The 19,186-nt window shown below is 38.6% G+C and overlaps 1 protein-coding gene across 2 annotated transcripts in view; it reads right to left on the bottom strand.

Moving 5' to 3' along the window:
* The window catches only part of VPS13D (vacuolar protein sorting 13 homolog D), a 100,350-nt gene that overhangs the window by 45,142 nt on the left and 36,022 nt on the right, over positions 1-19,186 (bottom strand). The window contains exons 39-56 of one of the 2 annotated variants that reach the window (XM_066563828.1): positions 18,502-18,576; positions 16,135-16,240; positions 15,234-15,386; positions 14,518-14,653; positions 13,477-13,524; positions 12,587-12,737; positions 11,076-11,286; positions 9,724-9,971; positions 8,705-8,896; positions 7,673-7,799; positions 7,061-7,203; positions 6,089-6,219; positions 4,630-4,805; positions 4,391-4,514; positions 3,600-3,835; positions 2,738-2,846; positions 1,958-2,118; positions 257-365 (exon numbers count right to left, since the gene is read on the bottom strand). In XM_066563828.1, coding sequence (XP_066419925.1) covers positions 257-365; positions 1,958-2,118; positions 2,738-2,846; positions 3,600-3,835; positions 4,391-4,514; positions 4,630-4,805; positions 6,089-6,219; positions 7,061-7,203; positions 7,673-7,799; positions 8,705-8,896; positions 9,724-9,971; positions 11,076-11,286; positions 12,587-12,737; positions 13,477-13,524; positions 14,518-14,653; positions 15,234-15,386; positions 16,135-16,240; positions 18,502-18,576 — 2,636 coding nt within the window. The remainder of the gene's footprint in view (positions 1-256; positions 366-1,957; positions 2,119-2,737; positions 2,847-3,599; positions 3,836-4,390; positions 4,515-4,629; positions 4,806-6,088; positions 6,220-7,060; positions 7,204-7,672; positions 7,800-8,704; positions 8,897-9,723; positions 9,972-11,075; positions 11,287-12,586; positions 12,738-13,476; positions 13,525-14,517; positions 14,654-15,233; positions 15,387-16,134; positions 16,241-18,501; positions 18,577-19,186) is intronic. The other variant, XM_066563829.1, reaches the window with a different exon arrangement.

The raw sequence follows: 19,186 nt of genomic DNA, 5'->3' as shown, positions 1-19,186 counted from the left end.
TGATCAATGCAGTATCATGGTACTAACTAAAATACTTTTCTAATTTCTAATTAATAGTGCAAGATCTTTAATTATTTGAAATTAATAAGAACATTCAAATATAAACTTAAAAGGTAAGGTGCTTGCACAAGTTTGTTTCGCTCTGTATTCTGAACCGGTCTCAAAGCTTTTAGTTCCCTTCAATACTAAGCCCAAACAACTCTGTCATCTACATAAACAACAAACAAAGCAGGTTAGACACACAATCAGCACTGACCTGGACAACAAGGCCAGGGATGCCACAGGTCAGTTTCCCATCCTGGAAGCTCCATGTCTGGGTGGTGCTGCGCCGCCGGTCCGGCCTCCTCAGCATCAGGGGCTCGTACCTGCAGGGGAAGCCTCAGAGCTCACAGGATGCTCCTCAGAACTTTTACTCTGCACTGGTGTTAATGCTGAACATTTCTTTTGCCCCTGTTCATTTTCCTAATCTCTCTTCTGAGGTGCTCTGTCAAGAGTCACCTGCTGAAAAGGCATCAGCCATGCTTTTACAAGTATTTCCAAGTCACACAGGTGATTGTGAGATTTTCTAATAAAACCAGACAAAATCCAGCTCTTTCATATTCCTTCAGAACAATTCTTTCTGTATTCAGAGACTACCAGATTAAGTATGTTTTCAAAGACATTGTTAGAAACCCCCATCAGTTTCTTGAGGAACTGTGTTCAATGGATGTATGTACTTCAATGGATGAACTGTGTTCAATGGATGCATTTCAGTGGATGAACTGTGTTCAATGGATGCATTTCAGTGGATGAACTGTGTTCAATGGATGTATTTCAGTGGATGAACTGTGTTCAATGTGTGCATTTCAATGGATGAACTGTGTTCAATGGATGCATTTCAATGGATGAACTGTGTTCAAAGGATGTATGTATTTCAATGGATGAACTGTGTTCAATGGATGTATTTCAGTGGATGAACTGTGTTCAATGTGTGTATTTCAGTGGATGAACTGTGTTCAATGTGTGTATTTCAGTGGATGAACTGTGTTCAATGGATGCATTTCAATGGATGAACTGTGTTCAATGTGTGTATGTATTTCAGTGGATGAACTGTGTTCAATAGATGTATTTCAGTGGATGAACTATGTTCAATGTATGTATTTCAATGGATGAACTGTGTTCAATGTATGTATTTCAATGGATGAACTGTGTTCAATGGATGTATTTCAATGGATGAACTGTGTTCAATGGATGTATTTCAATGGATGAACTGTGTTCAATGGATGTACTTCAATGGATGAACTGTGTTCAATGGATGTATTTCAATGGATGAACTGTGTTCAATGGATGTATTTCAATGGATGAACTGTGTTCAATGGATGTATTTCAGTGGATGAACTATGTTCAATGTGTGTATTTCAATGGATGAACTGTGTTCAATGTGTGTATTTCAATGGATGAACTGTGTTCAATGGATGTATTTCAGTGGATGAACTGTGTTCAATGGATGCATTTCAGTGGATGAACTGTGTTCAATGGATGCATTTCAGTGGATGAACTGTGTTCAATGGATGCATTTCAGTGGATGAACTGTGTTCAATGGATGCATTTCAGTGGATGAACTGTGTTCAATGGATGTATTTCAGTGGATGAACTATGTTCAATGTATGTATTTCAATGGATGAACTGTGTTCAATGGATGTATTTCAATGGATGAACTGTGTTCAATGGATGTACTTCAATGGATGAACTGTGTTCAATGGATGTATTTCAATGGATGAACTGTGTTCAATGGATGCATTTCAGTGGATGAACTGTGTTCAATGGATGTATTTCAATGGATGAACTGTGTTCAATGTGTGTATGTATTTCAATGGATAAACTGTGTTCAATGTGTGTATTTCAGTGGATGAACTGTGTTCAATGGATGTATTTCAATGGATGAACTGTGTTCAGTTGTATGTATGTATTTCAATACCTGTTATTTGTCACAGCTGCTAGGCCTGCAATATCTAAAATCATACTGGAGTCCTCAGAGCGAGGAGAAGGTTTGTGGGGGTTGTGAGGAACTGAAGAACCTTCATGGCAAAGCATTCCTGAGTCTGTCATCCTCCAGAGCTGGGATCGCTTTCCTGGCTCCTGTTACAGAAAAATTCAACATTTAAATACACTACAAAGCAAATATTTTTGTTCTATTTTGCTATCAGAGGCTTTGAATTCTAATTCTTGGAATGAATTGTATATATTTAACTTCAGAACCCTGAACTAGAATTAGGAACTAGTTTGGATAAAGGCTTCTGATTGAACTCTGATATTCAATGAATACACAACTGCAGCTAGATGAAGAGCTGCATTTAAAAGCTGTTTGTTAATCTCAGCAATATTTAAACACAGTTTCTATTTCTTAAGAGTTCCAGAAATAGATGACTTGGCTTACAGTGCTCCCAAAAAGGAAGCATGTCCTACCTTGTAACTTCATGACAATATCCAACACACAACTACCATATTCTATTGTCTAGGAGGCATTTACAACCTTCCTTGCCACTTCATTCCAGTTGCCTTTTCTGTCACCTTTACCCTTATAAAAGTCTTATACAGAAGCACCACCACAATTCAAAATAACCTATCAGTTTGGAGTCTTTCTCTACCCTTTCAAAGTTAGAACTTTTTTTTTTAATGCTGTCCTACTCTCAGCATTTGATTTTACTACAGCACATAGTAACAGTATCATTAAAAAAAGTCAACTGTGTCTTGGTACCTTCTTTTTAAGCAAAACTCGTTGAGTCTTTGGAGAAACATCGAGGACAAGCTCTGCATTTGCAGCATCCTTATTTGAAGTAACTGGTCTTACACTTGGCTCCTGTAACCTGGAACCAAGAAAACAGCATCATATTTGTTCAGCAGCTTCTTCTGTAGCGCAAATTAGAGCTGTATCAAAATTCACCTGGAAGTTTACATTTCCAATACAGTCCATCAGACTAACATTTCTATTGGGGGTTTTTCCCCTCTTGTTAGGAATTACCAGGGCAAGCTGGTAACCTGAGTATATTCTTAAAAGGGGCTTTGATTTCTCATTGGAACTAGGAACTTCACAGGCAAAACAGATGAATTAAAAGACAGTTTCTTACCTCATTTTGAGGAAAGTAACAAACCCCCTTAACAATCTCCCAGAGCTGTTTTCAGTAGCATATAAACCAGTTCAAGCTTAAACCTCACAGGCTTGTTGTAAATAGGTGTGACTTGTAAAAGTGTCCTTTATACACCAAAAAACATTAAGTCCCCAGAGGGGGACCCCAAACATCCCAACTCTTCCAAGACCACATAGTGGGGTCACAGCAGATGCCAGATGCTAAATCCTTCTCACTGTGTGACAGAATAAACTGTCAAGCTGCACCTCTAAAGCAAAGGTACTATGTCCAAATGAGGTAAAACACACAAATTACTAACAGCCAGACAGCTTCTGAATTTGGCATTTCTTCTGCTAGCTACAAGGTAGACAAAAGTTTAACTCCATATGAAAAACTTGAATGGTAACCATAAAGAGAATAATAATTTGATATTATTAACTAAAGCTTAATGTGAACATTAAAAGTATTTCCATCAAAGATATCAAGAATTACCCTGAGAAAGTATATGTAGCAGCAATATAGATGAAGTTTTCATAGTAAAGCAGTTTGCTGTCTTGGAAGTCATTCATGCAGCACATAACTTCTGAGGAGCCTGCTCCTTTCACTGTCAGGGTGATGAAGGGAGGCAGGATTGGCTCATCCCATGCATAATCCAGAGAGGTCATGGGCTTCACATCAGTGGACAGCCTGGGCTCCACCACCCCGTGCTGCTTAAACACAACTGGCACCTGCAACAGTCAGGAAAGAGGAGTTTGTTCATGCAGGAATTGTTCATCAGACAGACTTTTTGCTATCATTTGCTCATTTACCAGGAGTTGATGACTGAAACATGTTCAGATCACTTCTTTCCCCCACCCCTCAATAATTTCAATATGCAAATTCTTCCATTCAGGTCTCAAGTAAAGAGAGTCTTAAAGGGATGACAAACATCATCATCTTTGCTTTTATCTGTGAAATGTCTGCAGGACCATGGAGCATCTCAAACCCTGCTAATCTAAATTACAGGATTAGAAGAGATAAAATTCCATCCCTCTCATTGGTAATACTTCTCTTCCTTGTAAGACTTTTAAAGCACCCATGAAAGCCACAACGTTACCACTGTTATTTGAAAAAGATGACGTGGCTGTTACTACCAATTTTTACTACAACTTCAGAAAATTGCAATTACTATAGACAAATAGACAGACTTTAATTTTATTTCATTACACAAGTTGGTCATCTCCCACTTCTAACAAATACAGCAGCATTACTTTTTTAGTAAAAATGGGATTTGGTTGTTCTACCTTGGAGAAATTGTCGATGCGGAAAGGCGGCGGTAACTGGTCGGTGTCGCTGAACGCAACGCGATACGTGGCTCCTTGAAGGGTGATTTCTACTCTTAAAAAGTAACATTTTCCCAGGGTGTCCCTGAGGAAGATCACAGTACAAGACATGTCAACTTCTGATCTGCATTATCTGCAGTGTTAAACAGCTGCTTCTATCAAAACACAGCAGCTGCAGAGGATTTCCAGGTCACAGCTACCTCATGTTAATGTGGAACGAATTGTTCTTGTTGACCTCAAAGCCCCCAGACCAAATGCAGTTTGGGACTTCCATCAGCCTCACACACAACAGCTGATCATAATCATTCCGTGGCCAGTGGAACACAACACTGGAACCAGGGAGGGTGGAGATGTAGCCATCAGGATTGGATGCTCCCTAGGACCAGAAATTGGTAAATCATTGGTAAATAATCCCAGCACTGAAAAATCCAGAACAAATTCCAATCACTCCATGATTAGTATACTATAAACATTTTCTTAGACAATCAAAAAAAAGGTCATTAAAATTCAGTATCTTCTTTAGTTTGCTATTACACATTTCTAGATGAATATTCTTAGAGTGTTAGCTGAAATGTCTCATTGATATGCCTAGGCACTCTGACCTTGAGATGTTAATCTGAACACAAGCATTTATCTCTGCCTTGTCACTGTTTTAGCTTGTGTCTTATCATCAAATCTCTTAGATGGGTGGATATCCATCACTTTGCTGCCATTGGCCTGTGTTGATTCATAGATGACATCTCAAAGCAACAGTTGTTTTGAACCATTCAATGCTTCATAAAATAAAGCAAGAAATTTCATAGTACTCCTGTGCTCTGGTAGTAACTACAGCTATTCAATATTTCCTCTAAAATACAAACACAGCCATTCTTTTGTCAGGTGGATGCTGCTATTGGAATAATGAGAAAAATCCTCATAACCAGCCAACAATACTTCCAAGAACAATGTCTGCTCTTCTTGGTGAGCAGCAGCTGTGACTAAGTGCAGTCCTGGGGTGACTTTATGATGCTCATATCCCCATTTGTCTGCTTAGCCCAGAAATAAGTTTTGCACCCTTAAAGACTGGTTCTGAGAGCAAAGGGGGGGGAAGAAGAAGCACACAGTTTGTTTTCAGAAACTCCACTCACTCTTCCACATTCCTCCTCCTGGACTGTGTTGTCTGCAGATGGACAGACAGCGGGACAGAGCTCTCCTTTGCTTTTAGTTAGTTTTTAGCTAGCTGAGGCAGAGAAGTTCCCTGGACTGTGGTTTTTCTTTGGAGCTGTTTAAACCTGCTCTGGGCTGAACACCCAGAAGAGCACTGGCAGCTCTCACCTATAGCTCACCAGGCTATTTTTCTCCAGTGCCAGAGGGACTGGTAAGAGAGTGAGTGAGCTGAGCCACAGCCCATGGAGGGCCTTTCTGAGTTTGTCATCTCTTTTGGAGCAGCAAGAGGTTTTATTGGTTAGTATTGTTAATTTTTTGTGCTGGTGAATGCTTTGCCTATGAAATTATCTGTATTTTTCCACTTTTCTCTGAGGAAATATTTTCCCCAAACTGGTTGAGAGAGGAGCCACCTGAATCTGCTTTCTAGAGGAACCCCATTGGAGGCTCTCAGCCAAATTTGCCCCAAACCAGGACAGTACTGTACTAAAAAGTCACAAGCAGGAAGCTTCTTACCTGACCTCTGGCAAACTCCCGCTGAACAAAGGCCAGTTTGTAGCTTGATTTATTGTCCAAGAGGTACCGGGGAGCAAAGGTGACCATGCAGGTGTCGATGTAACGGCCTCTGCCTTTCTTAACATCAATACCTAGCCATAAAAACAAGGTGAAAATATAGCTGTTATTTATCAAAGAAAAAGACAGTCCCACTGTATATTTCAGAGAACATAAGTTCTTTGTTGGTTTCTGAGATGAAGCTTTGTGCCATACAACTGCCTTGCATTGGAACATTATTTTATTTTAAACAGTTAATGTAACCTTATGCCATCTGTTACCCTCTTATTTCTCAAGTACAACTTAGATACTGATGACAACTGAAGATGAAAAACCCCAAAAGAATTCCCAGTCACAAGTTTATCAATGCAAGTAATTATTTCACTTCTAAACATATGAAAAATTCCTTGACAGTCACTGTGGAGTAACTTCCAGGCTCTCATTGAATTCAAAACTAAAACCTGCTTGTACTTTCTGTACACCAGGAGCACAAGGAATCCAGAAGCTGCACTCCTGCACATCAGCCTATGCAGGCACCACCAAGCAAAACCCACAGAAGCAGCACATGGCTGAACAGTTACAGTACAAAGACACTCAAAATAATCAGAGTAATGTCATGGGATTTAGAATTAACATACAGAGGGAATAAAAACACAGAAGCAGACTGAACAGTTTGACAACGTAGTTATTAACACTTAATGATGAAATGTAAACTTAAAAATAACTGAAAGCTAATTTTTAACCTAATAAAGTTCAAAACAAAGATATAAAAATATTTAGAAGATTATCTTTTGTTCAATGGTTTTCTCTGGACCCTCAAAGCCTTTCAGAAGATACATTTCCCTGATGTAATTAATTGTGCTGTTTCTTGTGTCACTGCCATTCTATCTCACCAAGAGCTCCACAGGGTTTTCCAGTGTTCCCATCACCACCTACCAATGTTATAGATGAGGCCTGGCCTGTTTCCATGCTGGATCACCTTGAGGGCTCTGACACCACTGCCACCATCCAGGGAGAAACCCTGGCACCAGCCAGGCATGCCATCAGGATGGATTCCTTTCCCAACCCGCATTGTACAGCTGAGGATAAGAAGAAAACACAAAGGTTTGGTCATTTAAATGAAGGATGAGGTAGCAAAACAATGCTGGTGATCAAACACGTGCACAGATGGAAAAAGAACATCTGTGTCTGGATGTAGAAGCATTTGAAGCCATGATAAATCTCTTACTGAGTGCCTCATTCTGCATTTCTGCCATAAACCCTTTCAACACATTGGTAAGGAGTCAATGGCCATGTCCTGTAAAAAGCTTGGCAATTCCCAGCCTGATTAATCATGATAGCATTTCTGTGTCTTTTATCTTTGAAATAAATAAAAAAATTAAAATTTGGAATAAATTGAGACACAACAGTATTGCCAACCAGGGAGCTGTCAGTAGGAAATGTCTAAGGCTCCAGTATGCTCAACACAGTATTAAAACCAATCATTCCACAGGTCATCTTCATACTTTCATCTTTGTGAATTTCCTCCTGATTGCCCTTCTTACTTACAAGTTTGGCTGTTCTTTATCAGCATAACAGAACAGCAGTGGGCTGAGGCTTCTAGCAAGCTCATGCTCCTCAAACTGACCAGCTGCATCTGTTTTTGCATTATCTTGTCTGAAGATAAGTGGCAATCCTTTAAGTGAACACAGAAGAAAAGAGTGTTAAACTACACATCACCTTTGTACAAATCAAAATGAGAACTGTAAAAATTTCAAATTAAGATATTTTTGTTGTAGTATTTTAGCCATTACTGTGCATGAATTCTCCTTCAGGTTCTTCTAAATCTTCCTAAAACAGCTGTTCACAGCTGCAGGTCATGAGAGTGGTCCATGCAGACCTGAAAGTGCCAGTGAAGTTCACACAGACTCACAGCAATTCAGATCTTGGCCTTCTCAAGGTATTTCAGTCTTTGAAAATCACAAATTTTAACAGTGATCTAATCTATACTGACATACTGAGAAGCACAACAGCTCATGTTTGAAAATCTGTAATACAGCAACTCAATGTCTAAGTTATCTGCTGTAACATGCATCAAACAGTAGCTGCTGGCACTAATAAAAATATAAATTCTTACAACCTTTATTCCTCTTAAGTAGCATTTAAAAGCTTTATCTGGCTACAAGGCAAATCAAAATACTGCAGGAAATCCTTACTTCCCACTTGATTACAAGAGAACTTGCCTGTTTTGTTGATTAACTGATATGGAGCTGAAATTAGTATTTGAAGCCATGATAAATCTCTTACTGATAAATAATGTAATGATAATTTAATGAAAAAGAATGATAGTGATTTAAATAATATATATAAATAATAAATCAATATATAAATTAATAGATAATATATAATATATAAATAATGATAATGATAGTATAATGATAAATACATTATAAATCTCTATTTATATTTCTATTGAAAACATAAATTTGGACGAGCTTTATTCCTCTTAAGTAGCATTTAAAAACATTATTTGGCTAGAAAGCAAATCAAAATCCTGCAGGAAATCCTTATTTCCCATGTGATGATCACAAGAGAACGTGCCTGTTTTGTTGATCAGCCAGTAAGGAGCTGAAATGAGGATTTTCAGGGAGCCCTCAGCTCGGCACACGATGCGGATGGTGAGGTTGAGCAGGCGCTTGTTGGCGTCGTACAGCCTCATCCTCACCATGTAGTTCTGGGTCCCTGGAGGGATCAGCAGCTCTTTGCAGATTGGGAAGTTCTCCAGCAATACCCCTATGAAACAAAACAAAGCAGAGCAAAATAAAACATCACTTACACAAACAGGAGTTTGGATAAGCATCTAAGCTGGCGTTTCACTTAACTTGATCTCCCGAAATATTACAAAGAGCTCACTGTCATCAACTTTTATATCTGCCCAACTTTTATATCTCTGATCTCATGAAGAAATTCCTCAATTTAAGTCACAAACAGCAAAACAAGTTCTGTAAGGGACCCTGCTTAGGGTTAATTATTGCTTTAGGCATTACCGGTCTAGCCTGTGTTGGGTAACTCCACATACACTCTCAACAATTATTTCTGTTAAAAAGAAAAACCACCCACAATATTAGGAGCTTATTTGATTTATCCCCCTCTTTACCACTGTTCTCTCCAGTTTCCATTCTCAGCAAAACAAGAACTAAACAAGGAACATTCTAAGTGACAGCTTAGAGGAGCACAAACCAGGAGTGACAAAACAGGAGTGACAAACCAGGAGGAACAATGAAAACACTGGGTTGCATTTTTTCCAATGCCTTCACTTCATTAAAAATAAGAAGCTCTACAACCCAATGAAATAATCATTTAAAGGCTTGCTATTTTTCTATTCTGTGCCATATTTCCTTGCAGAACAAGTCTCCTGGTGGTACAGAGAGGAGCAGCAGTGGCCCTTAAGCAGGAGCCTTACCCAGCTCCATGTTCTGGGCTGTGCAATGCAACCCAATGAAATAATCGTGTAAATGCTTTATGTTTCTGTTTTTCCATTCTGTGCCATATTTCCTTGCAGAACAAGTCTCCTGGTGGTACAGAGAGGAGCAGCAGTGGTCCCTGAGCAGGAGCCTTACCCAGCTCGATGTTCTGGGCTGTGTCAGCTGTGTGCAAGGCAGCCTCTTTGCCAGGCTTCAGTGTCCCACTGATGGGCAAACCCTTCACGTAGAACTCCAGCTCACAAGGCAGCAGGTTGCAGATCACCACCGTTGGCAGGAGGTAAATGGTGTGCCCAGGCTGCCTGAAAATCTGCTTAGCACTGTCAGAGAATATGCTGGAAGGCATGTAGTCTGGGTAATTTTCTTTCTTTATGGCCACACAAAACCTGGGAATTGCAGACACAGGGAGAAGTCAATGAATTTGACAGAACAATTAAATCCTGTCTTTCTGTATTGCACTAAGTCCTCAAAGATGCTCTAACTTCAGGCTGAATAAGAGAAACAGCATTTAGAGCTGTTCTCCACATAATCACTTTGTAGATTATTATAAGGTATTTTGTATTTATGTCAGACATTAAGACAACATGAGTTTTCTGATTTTAATCAAAGACTAAAGTTAGTTCACCAAAAACTGGCCTGTTCAGAGACCTAACAGAAAATGGCTATTGGAGATTACCACCTTTAAAACCAACTTTCATAAACTTGCAAAAGCATGTTCTTAACTGCTACTAAAAAGAGATTTTTAACCATTAAACTAAAATATAATCGTATTTTTAAACATAAATGCTGAATGTCTCCTTCTTCCCAGTAGATATATCCTTGCTCTAACCACTTGACATTTCAGTTTTTCATTCATTAAGGTGAAAAATTGAGTTGGTTCATTTTAAATAATTTGTTTATTTTGCTCCCTGTGATACATTAAAAAACAACCTAGTAGGAAATGAACTATGAAACAGACACACAGCAATAACTACATAGTGGGCAAAGGTCATTTCCTGACACAATTTCCATAATCTCTACCCTAGTATTTCCTAAATTCAGAGCAGCCCTAAATCAATGGTATCAGAAAACTACAAAATTCCATTAAGTCCTCACTACGCAGAGACATTATTGGCCTCAGAACTGAGCAGAGGACATTGAGGACAAAGAATGAATATTTGTGAACACTTTTGGAAAACCACTCAGTATCCTAAGTGAGACTGAGCAGTCAGTTTAATGCAATTCTATTTTCTGAATTTTCTTTTTTTTAAACAATAAATATTAATAGTGTACTTTGTATTGTCAGAGGTTTAACAGGCACTGCCAGAGGTGCTTCAAGGAGCCCTGCACAAACAGAACAGCTACACTTCACTGCTTCCTCACTATTCCACAGACCCAATAAAACATCCCACTGAACTGTAGCAGCTTTCATCTCTAAGCATTTTATTTCCTGTTATTTACCTTCACAGGATTTATCAGAGCTTACAGAAGAAGAACTAAGCTTAAATCACCTGAAAAATCGGCTGTTTTCAGACTCCATGGAATGACACTCCCTCTTGCTGCTGCACACCTCTGCTGCCTTCTGCACATTGGTCCAGTGAATAGGAGCCTTGGAGAAGAAGAATCCCATTCCTTTGGGCCTGGCCTGCAAACGCCAGGATGTGAGATGTAAAGGAATAGCAAAGGAATCTCCTGGCATCACTGCTGGGAGGACCACAGGCTCTGCAACCAAAGAAGAAAACACACATTAAAAGAGGCTCCTCTACTGAAAACTATAAAATTTTGAAGTACTAAGTCTCAAATTTTTAAGGCAATACGTTTAATTTTAATGTAAATCACTTCCTGCTTTGTGCATGTTTTAAAAACCAACCTGTTATTTTCAGCTCTATTGACAATCTGGCAGCAGACTAATTTCAGTGTGTAAATCTGAAACAGCCTAAAAACTTGCTGGTACTCAAATTCTTCAGTGAAAATCCTTGTTTAAAAAACCTCATTAATAATGTAACTTTTGGTACATTATCAATGTATCATTAAATTTCTACGCTAAACCTTTGCATGGTAACACCAAAACCCTCTAGATTGCTGCTAAAGAGACAACTTTGCTACACACAGAAATAAGATTAAGTCTTTACAGAGTCTCAGCTTTCCCTGAACAACAACTGAAAATTCTGCTGGACTCTCTAGTCTCTTGTTGATTGTCTTCTTCTTAACATGACCCATATTCTGTCCAGGGAGGTCTATTCTGGTGTGAAGCATTACAGACAGTGGTGAATCTTCTTGGGGAGAAAGCTGGACTCCCCACAGCACATAAGGAATGCTACAGCAATATGAGCCACAGTGTGGTTATTAATTGTTGCAGTGTTGTGAGGGTCCCAGGACGAGGTGAGAGATGAGATTTGACTACAAGTTCTTAGAAGGCTGATTATTATATTATATCATATTATATCATATCATACCATATAATATTATAGTATATCAATATTATATCATTATGTTGCATTGTATTGCTGCATTGTATTGCTGCATTGTATTGCTGCATTGTATTGCTGCATTGTATTGCTGCATTGTATTGCTGCATTGTATTGCTGCATTGTATTGCTGCATTGTATTGCTGCATTGTATTGCTGCATTGTATTGCTGCATTGTATTGCTGCATTGTATTGCTGCATTGTATTGCTGCATTGTATTGCTGCATTGTATTGCTGCATTGTATTGCTGCATTGTATTGCTGCATTGTATTATATGAAAGTGATATACTAAAACTACACTAAAGAAAGAGAAAGGAGACATCAGAAGGCTAGCAAAGAATGAAAAATAAAAAGTCATGACAGACTCAGAGTCTGACACAGCTGGCTGTGATTGGCCATTAATTAAAAACAATTCACATGCTGGGTAAACAATTCTCCAAATCACATTCCAAAGTAGTAAAACATGGAGAAGCTGAAGCTTCCCAGCTTCCCAGGAGAAGAACTCCTGGCAAAGGGATTTTTCAGAAAGCATCCCAGGAGTGTCCAGCACGTACTGTCAGGGGCAGAGGGACTGTCCAGTCTCAGCTCCATTGGAATTTCCAGCTTGTTCCTCAGCATCAAGGCTGAGCGCACCGTTATCACCTTCCGGGCGCTGCCCTCCATGCTCACTTCAAACACCACACGAACTGGAGGCAATGAAGAAAACTGGAAGATATTTAAAAGCATTAAAAAGCTCAGGTAATGAATATATCTAGAAGAGGGACACCTCCATTATGAAGCACTAACTGCTGGAGAAAAGCTTGACAAACTGAGTCCAACCGTGTGTGGCTATCAGGTGTATCAATAATGGTGGTTTATAACCCTGGACCTCCTCCTCAAAGCACAGGAAAATTATGAAAAAGCAATTCTACCTACCACTAACTCCATTATCTTTCTCAAAATAATTCAAGTTCAAATAAGAGCAATATAGATCATAAGACAAGAACTTTATACATCTTCTCACTATTACATTATTTAATAAATCCACAGAGTTTGAAGTCTAAGCCTCAAATAATTACCAGTCACTCATCATTCCTATCTGTGAAAACTGAAAAATAAGTTGGAGCTTTCTTAACATATTCATACTTTGTTCACTCATATCTGCCCTTCTGCTGTGGTGTTTTACCTTCTACATTACACAAAGTCATTGCCACTTTGATCCTGAAAACAACATTTACTATGTGTTGATGTGCTAGAATTCATATACTGGAATTAAAGACCCATTCTTCAAACATTTATACTGGTGAGGAGTGGTAAATCATAAATATTTGTTCTCATTTTGTTTGCTTAAATTTTCTTTCCTTTCTATTGAACAGGTTCTAGAAGGATGGGAAAGTCAGTTCACTTGTAGAGGTTCCCTACTCTTACTTAAGTAGCTCTCAAAAAAATGAAAATATATACTCACATAGACTTGTGGATGTATTATATTTGTTCTACTTATTGGGCTTCCAAGCTGAGAGGAAAGTAAACAAGAAGGTTAAAGTAGTTCAACTTTCAATATACTGCACTCAGCTTTAACACAGAACTTTACTACAGAAGAATAAACTTCCATCACTTTGTGTTTCTTATCTTCAGTACAACTTGGAATCATGTCAGAACTAGATTAGCAAAGCCTGTTTGTAATACTGCTTTGCAAAAAAAATGAAGCTTAAGGAGGGTTTGTTGTAAAGAAGTCTACAGGAGATGTTGCTGAACAGGAGTTCTCATTAACTTATTATAATCTCATAATTTGCATCCTTTTCCTTCAATATTCAAATTACAGAGAGATTATCCTTTTTATGCTTCAATATAAAAACATCAGAAAATTCAAGTAAGAGACCACTGGCTCTTGTCAGCAGTATTAAATCAAATTTAATTCCGATTTATATCAAAAAGATCTCAACCTCCTATTTGCCCAGTGCTCAACAACTTCCAGTAGCTAGTCTCAAAACATAGTCTTGAAATCCACAAAACCATTTTTATCACTGAGCCTCCCCCAAATGCCAGCCTGCTCATTATTACAACAGCATTTTCCCTTCATGACAAGTATATTTTGTCTACAGAGCCACATACTTAAAAACCAATCTCTAGGCTTACAGGAAATTGCCAGTGTTGTTTATTCTAAGCAAATTAAATACATAAAAAGCATTCCTGCAATAAAAGAAATGAAAGTAGCTGCTGAAATGCTGGGCTGATTTACAGCTCAGTCTCCAGGAGTGCACGGCCTGTCACCAATGCATTCATCCTGTCCTTGGAAGCTCTGCCTGCCAAGCTCAGATTCACTGCTGGCTGCTCTGGCAGGGTTTGGGTACACAGTCAGGAGATCCCAGCTTCTCCAAGCTCTCCCAGTCCAGGCTAACTGGAAAGAGGACAATCTCAGCCAGCAGATGCTTTTAAATCAAAATCTTGCAGACATTATTACTCCTAATTTAGATATTCTTTTAAAACACTCAAAATCAGAACTTACAGTAGAAGAGGAGGAATTCTTATCTGGTGCAGCATATCGGAAAAATGTTCCAACTTTGTCCACAGACACTGGGCTCACTTCTTCCCAGCCATTTACTCTCACTTGCAGCTGATGAATCCTGAGGTCATGTGTGTGCCTGCCAGGTTAGATCAAGTTAAATTACTATTAAGCATTATTGTACAGACTAAATACCAAACAGTTAAAACCACAAACATCCTCTGGATTCTATTTAAAAATCTTGCTGAAACATTAAAAAATCCCAAGAGTTTTCCCATTCCATAGATAGATGGACCTGATTTTATGCTTAATTACTCCACCTTTTCTAAGGAACATACAGACACATTAAAAAATAAAAGCATGTTATACATTTGTTAACAAGCTCTAGTTCTTACCTCTGCTAACAACCTACACTGCCCCAGTAGTCCTTTAAAATAAAGGACATTGATTTGTAACTGAGGCCCCCAAGTCCTTCTAAAAGCTTATAATGATCCAACTCACATATAAGAATAGCTGCCACAATAACAGTATTTGCTGCTTTACCAGAGAAGTTATAATTTCACTACACACAAGAGTATTAAAAATAGAAACAAAACATTAAGAGTAAAATTTTACAGAAATCTACTTTTAATGTGACACCTGCCAGCACCCTCACAACTGTGAACCTGTGTGTTCCATATAGGAGAGTGTCAGAACATCTCATGGCCTGGTCCCTTCACCTGTGTCTGAGTTTCCCTCTGGTTTCAAACTCAAACGGAACCTCTTCCCCAGTGATAACCTCTTGCCATTCACTGACATTATGGGCATCACCCAGCAACGTCCCGTTTTCCTCAGGAACAACACCTGGACTCCCACTATGGGACAGCGCAGCCCTGGGAAGAGAATCACAGCATTTCACAAAATGACCTCTTGTGGCATTCACATTCTTTGAAATAATCCCTTTGCCCAGGATTGTTCTCCTGGGAAGCTGAGAAGCCTCAGAGAAAAGGAAAACAATTCTTATCTCATTTGCTTCTCCTGTGTTGTGCTCACATGTGGGATGTGTTTGGAGATTGTTTACCCACAGGTGATTGTTTCATTGCATTCTGCTGGGAGTTGTTTTCACTCTTTGGCCAATCAGTGCCAAGCTGTGTTGGGACTCTGGAGAGAGTCACCAGTTTTATCATTATCTTTTTAGCATTCAGTAAGTATCCATTCTGTATTCTTTAATATAATATAGTATCATAAAATAATAAATTAACCTTCTGAGAACACAGAGTCAGATTCATCATTCCTGCCTTTGTCAGGGCATTCCCCACAAATACAATAAATACTTCAAGCTGCAAGTGCTTTTTAAGTCTGCCTCAGTCCTCATTCACACCATGAACACAAGTGAACACATTCACACCATGAATGTACTTGACTGGTTTCCACATTCTGCTAGGTCTCTTGAAAAAAAAAACCCTTTTTTGTTTAATAATAAAACTATCTCTGTGTCAAAGGAGAAGCTCTTAACTGAGTAAAACTGGGAGTTGCCTACATGTGTCTGCAAAACAAAAGCACTGAAAACAACAGAGACTGGCTGCCATGGAAGAGGAGGCAGACAAATCTGTTTGAAGTGATCCCCAAAGAGCTCCTTACCGGGTTGGGGTTGTGGTGAGGGTGGCAAACCAGAGAGTGCACCCGGTGTGATTCCTCAGAGCAAAGGGGACAAAGGGCTGCCGGCGCTTTGGGGTCTTCATTTCAGCTACAAAACAACAACAGACTCGTCTGAATGCCCATCAGAAACATGCATCAGATCTTTCTGTGGGATGAGATACAGTGCCTGGAGAACCACAACCTTCACTAACTAAAACCAAAGAAACAAACGTCAGATTGTCTGCAAAGCTTTTACAATTAGTAACTGCTACAGAAATGGTACAAAACTAACAGACATTGTTCCCCTACATCAATCCCCCTTGGAACTGAGCTTAATCTACACATTCTTCTGTTTCTTTATATCAAGTCTTCTAAAATACTATGCCTTCAGTTACATGTAGAAAATCTAACTAAAAACTAATCTAACTAAAACCCCAAGCATAATCAGAAACCTTTTATGTACATCCAAATGCTCATGAAATACTAAATACACATTCACTTATAATTAGGATTTATGCTGTATTTAATGTGACAAATACAGGGTTAGCCAGCATCCCCTTTAAAGGGACTTTTACTCTCAAAGCCCAAACAAAAACATTTTCCTATACAGGATAAAGCCTACTGAAATATGGAAAATAATTTGAGAGGAAACAAAGGCAGTCTGGTTTTGTTAAACTGCTGGGACAGCAAAACACCAGAGGAAGATACTTCTCCCATGTTCAACTTCTTCTAAGCACAAATTTCTAACAGGCACACAAGTGCTACTCTCATTTTCCACACTGCAGTGCATGAAATCTGTGAAAATACTTACTGAGTTTGGACACAGAACAACCCCTGTCAAAGTCCAGTAATTTACTTAAAAAGGAAGATAAATGGCTGCTACCTCAATATACAACATGTTTAGCAGGAGGGAAGTGGAAAGAAGGCACACACAATAAATCAGCTGCTTAAACAACAGGCAAGACAGAAATCTCTTCCCCAGGCCTGATTTGAAGTCACTCCAAAAGGTTTCCAGAGGCAGGCAGGGGAGATGTGAGGAGGGCAGGAAAGGTTTTGAAGGAGTTACAAATCATGACAGACGAGTTTCTGTCTGATCAACAAATCCCTATGAACCCTCCCCTTGTCCACTGAGACTTAAATCTGATCTTGAGCTTACAGAGAAAGTTATTTCCAATTAAACAGCAAGAAGATGAAATCCTTGAAAATCAAAACTCTGATTTTTGCCAAAAGCAAATACATGTTTTCAGTGTTGAGTTTCAGTTTATATAATGTTTTGGCTATCCCAGGTTCTACAAAATCAGACCAGAAGCCAAATGAACTTTTACTCTGGTGTTTAATCTATTGCCAGCTTATCTTTGGAGACTTCAAAAAAAGGATTTTTGGGACTATGGCCTGATTTTCAAAAGAAATGTAAAAGCTGCATTTTGAGACTACTGCCTAAAAAAAGAAGACTATGATTACCAGGAGGATTTTTTAATAATTAGTTCAGTAATTTAGCTGCAGCCCCTACTAAAAGCCAAACAATGAATATCAGATGTTTTGCTGCTTGTTTGATTTTTGGGGGAAAAAAAATCCCAGAAAATATTTCATAAAAGTCAATCCAAAATTTTCCATTTTGTTTTTTTTCTTTTAACTCAGAGAAAATATTTCTAATGGTACCTGAACAGGAAACAGATGGAGATTTCTAGAAAATTTTCTGTCCTCCCATCCACGAACTTTTCTACAGGGCTATATATTTATGAAGTATGCTCTTTGTCTTCTATAATGTCAAAAAATGAAAAATCTTACTTTATCCTGCATGGTTTTGCCCCAAACCTGTCCTGTCAAATAGAACCCAAACAAATTAACAAATGATTTCTTAGGAATGCTTTACTTCCTACGGCTTACTGAAAGCAGCCTGTGCTTCTGAAGCATCTGAAAGTTACAGTTTGAAGTACCTAAATATGGTAAATTAAGCATAAATATGTATATTGAACATAATGATGGATATTTTTAGAATATAATTTAAATATTGTGATATTCTTACACAATTTTTAATCCCACTGTACTGTCCCTCTAGAAGAGGGACACTGAATAGGGAACAATTCACATAACCTTCCTCTACAAAGACAGTTTTCCTTCTTTGGGTTTATTTCTCCATTCTTTCCTGAAGAACCCAGAGAATGACAGGATGAAATACTTCATTTAGCAGACTAAAACAAAAATAGCTGCTTTATTATTTGTCTTGAGGGTTTTTTTGGTTTTGATTATTTTTAAATATAGAGGCCAATGGAGCAGCAAGTCCCACATCCAGCACAGTATTTATTGTGCAAGAGCCTTCCAAAGAAGAAAACCACCTTTTGTTTTGGTTGTCTGTGTGCTGTACAGTACCTCTAGCATAGATCTGATGCTCTAGGTTAGTCAAACTGGCTGTACTCCTAGTTCTAAGGTAGACAAGAGGAAGGCCTGGCAGACAGGAAAGACAAAGTCAGCAGGTAAGAAAATCCACACAAAACCAGGTAAATCTTCCCCTGCATGCATAAAGGGAAGATACACATCGTGCAATTATGAGTCTTTACTTGGTTGCTTACATTAAGCTGGCATTTGAATTGATAAAGTTCCTTCCAGAAGGAACTCTGGGAGAAAATAAGCTGGAAAGAGCCATTACTTGGGGGATTATTTCACAAAGAATACAGTATTTTTCTCCAGAAACTCATTTATTTAGCTCTTTGGGGTACAGAAAGAAAAAGATTCTGTCTGAACTGCACACAGCCAGAAATCAACACTCTGACTTAATTCTTCTCATTAACTGAGAGTGGCAGACAGAAAGGAAGCAGAACTAGCAGTGCAAAGCTCTTACTCAAAGCCAAGCACTCAGAAAGCTTTTGGTTTTAAAATAACTGAACATAACTGAACAGAAAACAGCTTCTTTGTCTTTTTTTTTTTTTTTTTTGCCAAACACATCTAACAAATCACTGTATTCTGTGAAGTCAAAATACTTATGTTTGTAATACATTAGACAGATGACCCTGTGTGTCAGGTCTGTTTCAAATAAAGTGTGATTCATGACCAACAT

Source organism: Molothrus aeneus, chromosome 21 (assembly GCF_037042795.1).
Source record: "Molothrus aeneus isolate 106 chromosome 21, BPBGC_Maene_1.0, whole genome shotgun sequence".
In the NCBI taxonomy this organism is placed as follows: domain Eukaryota; kingdom Metazoa; phylum Chordata; class Aves; order Passeriformes; family Icteridae; genus Molothrus; species Molothrus aeneus.
Note: the sequence above shows the minus strand (reverse complement) of the source record. Positions and strands in the feature narration are given on the sequence as shown.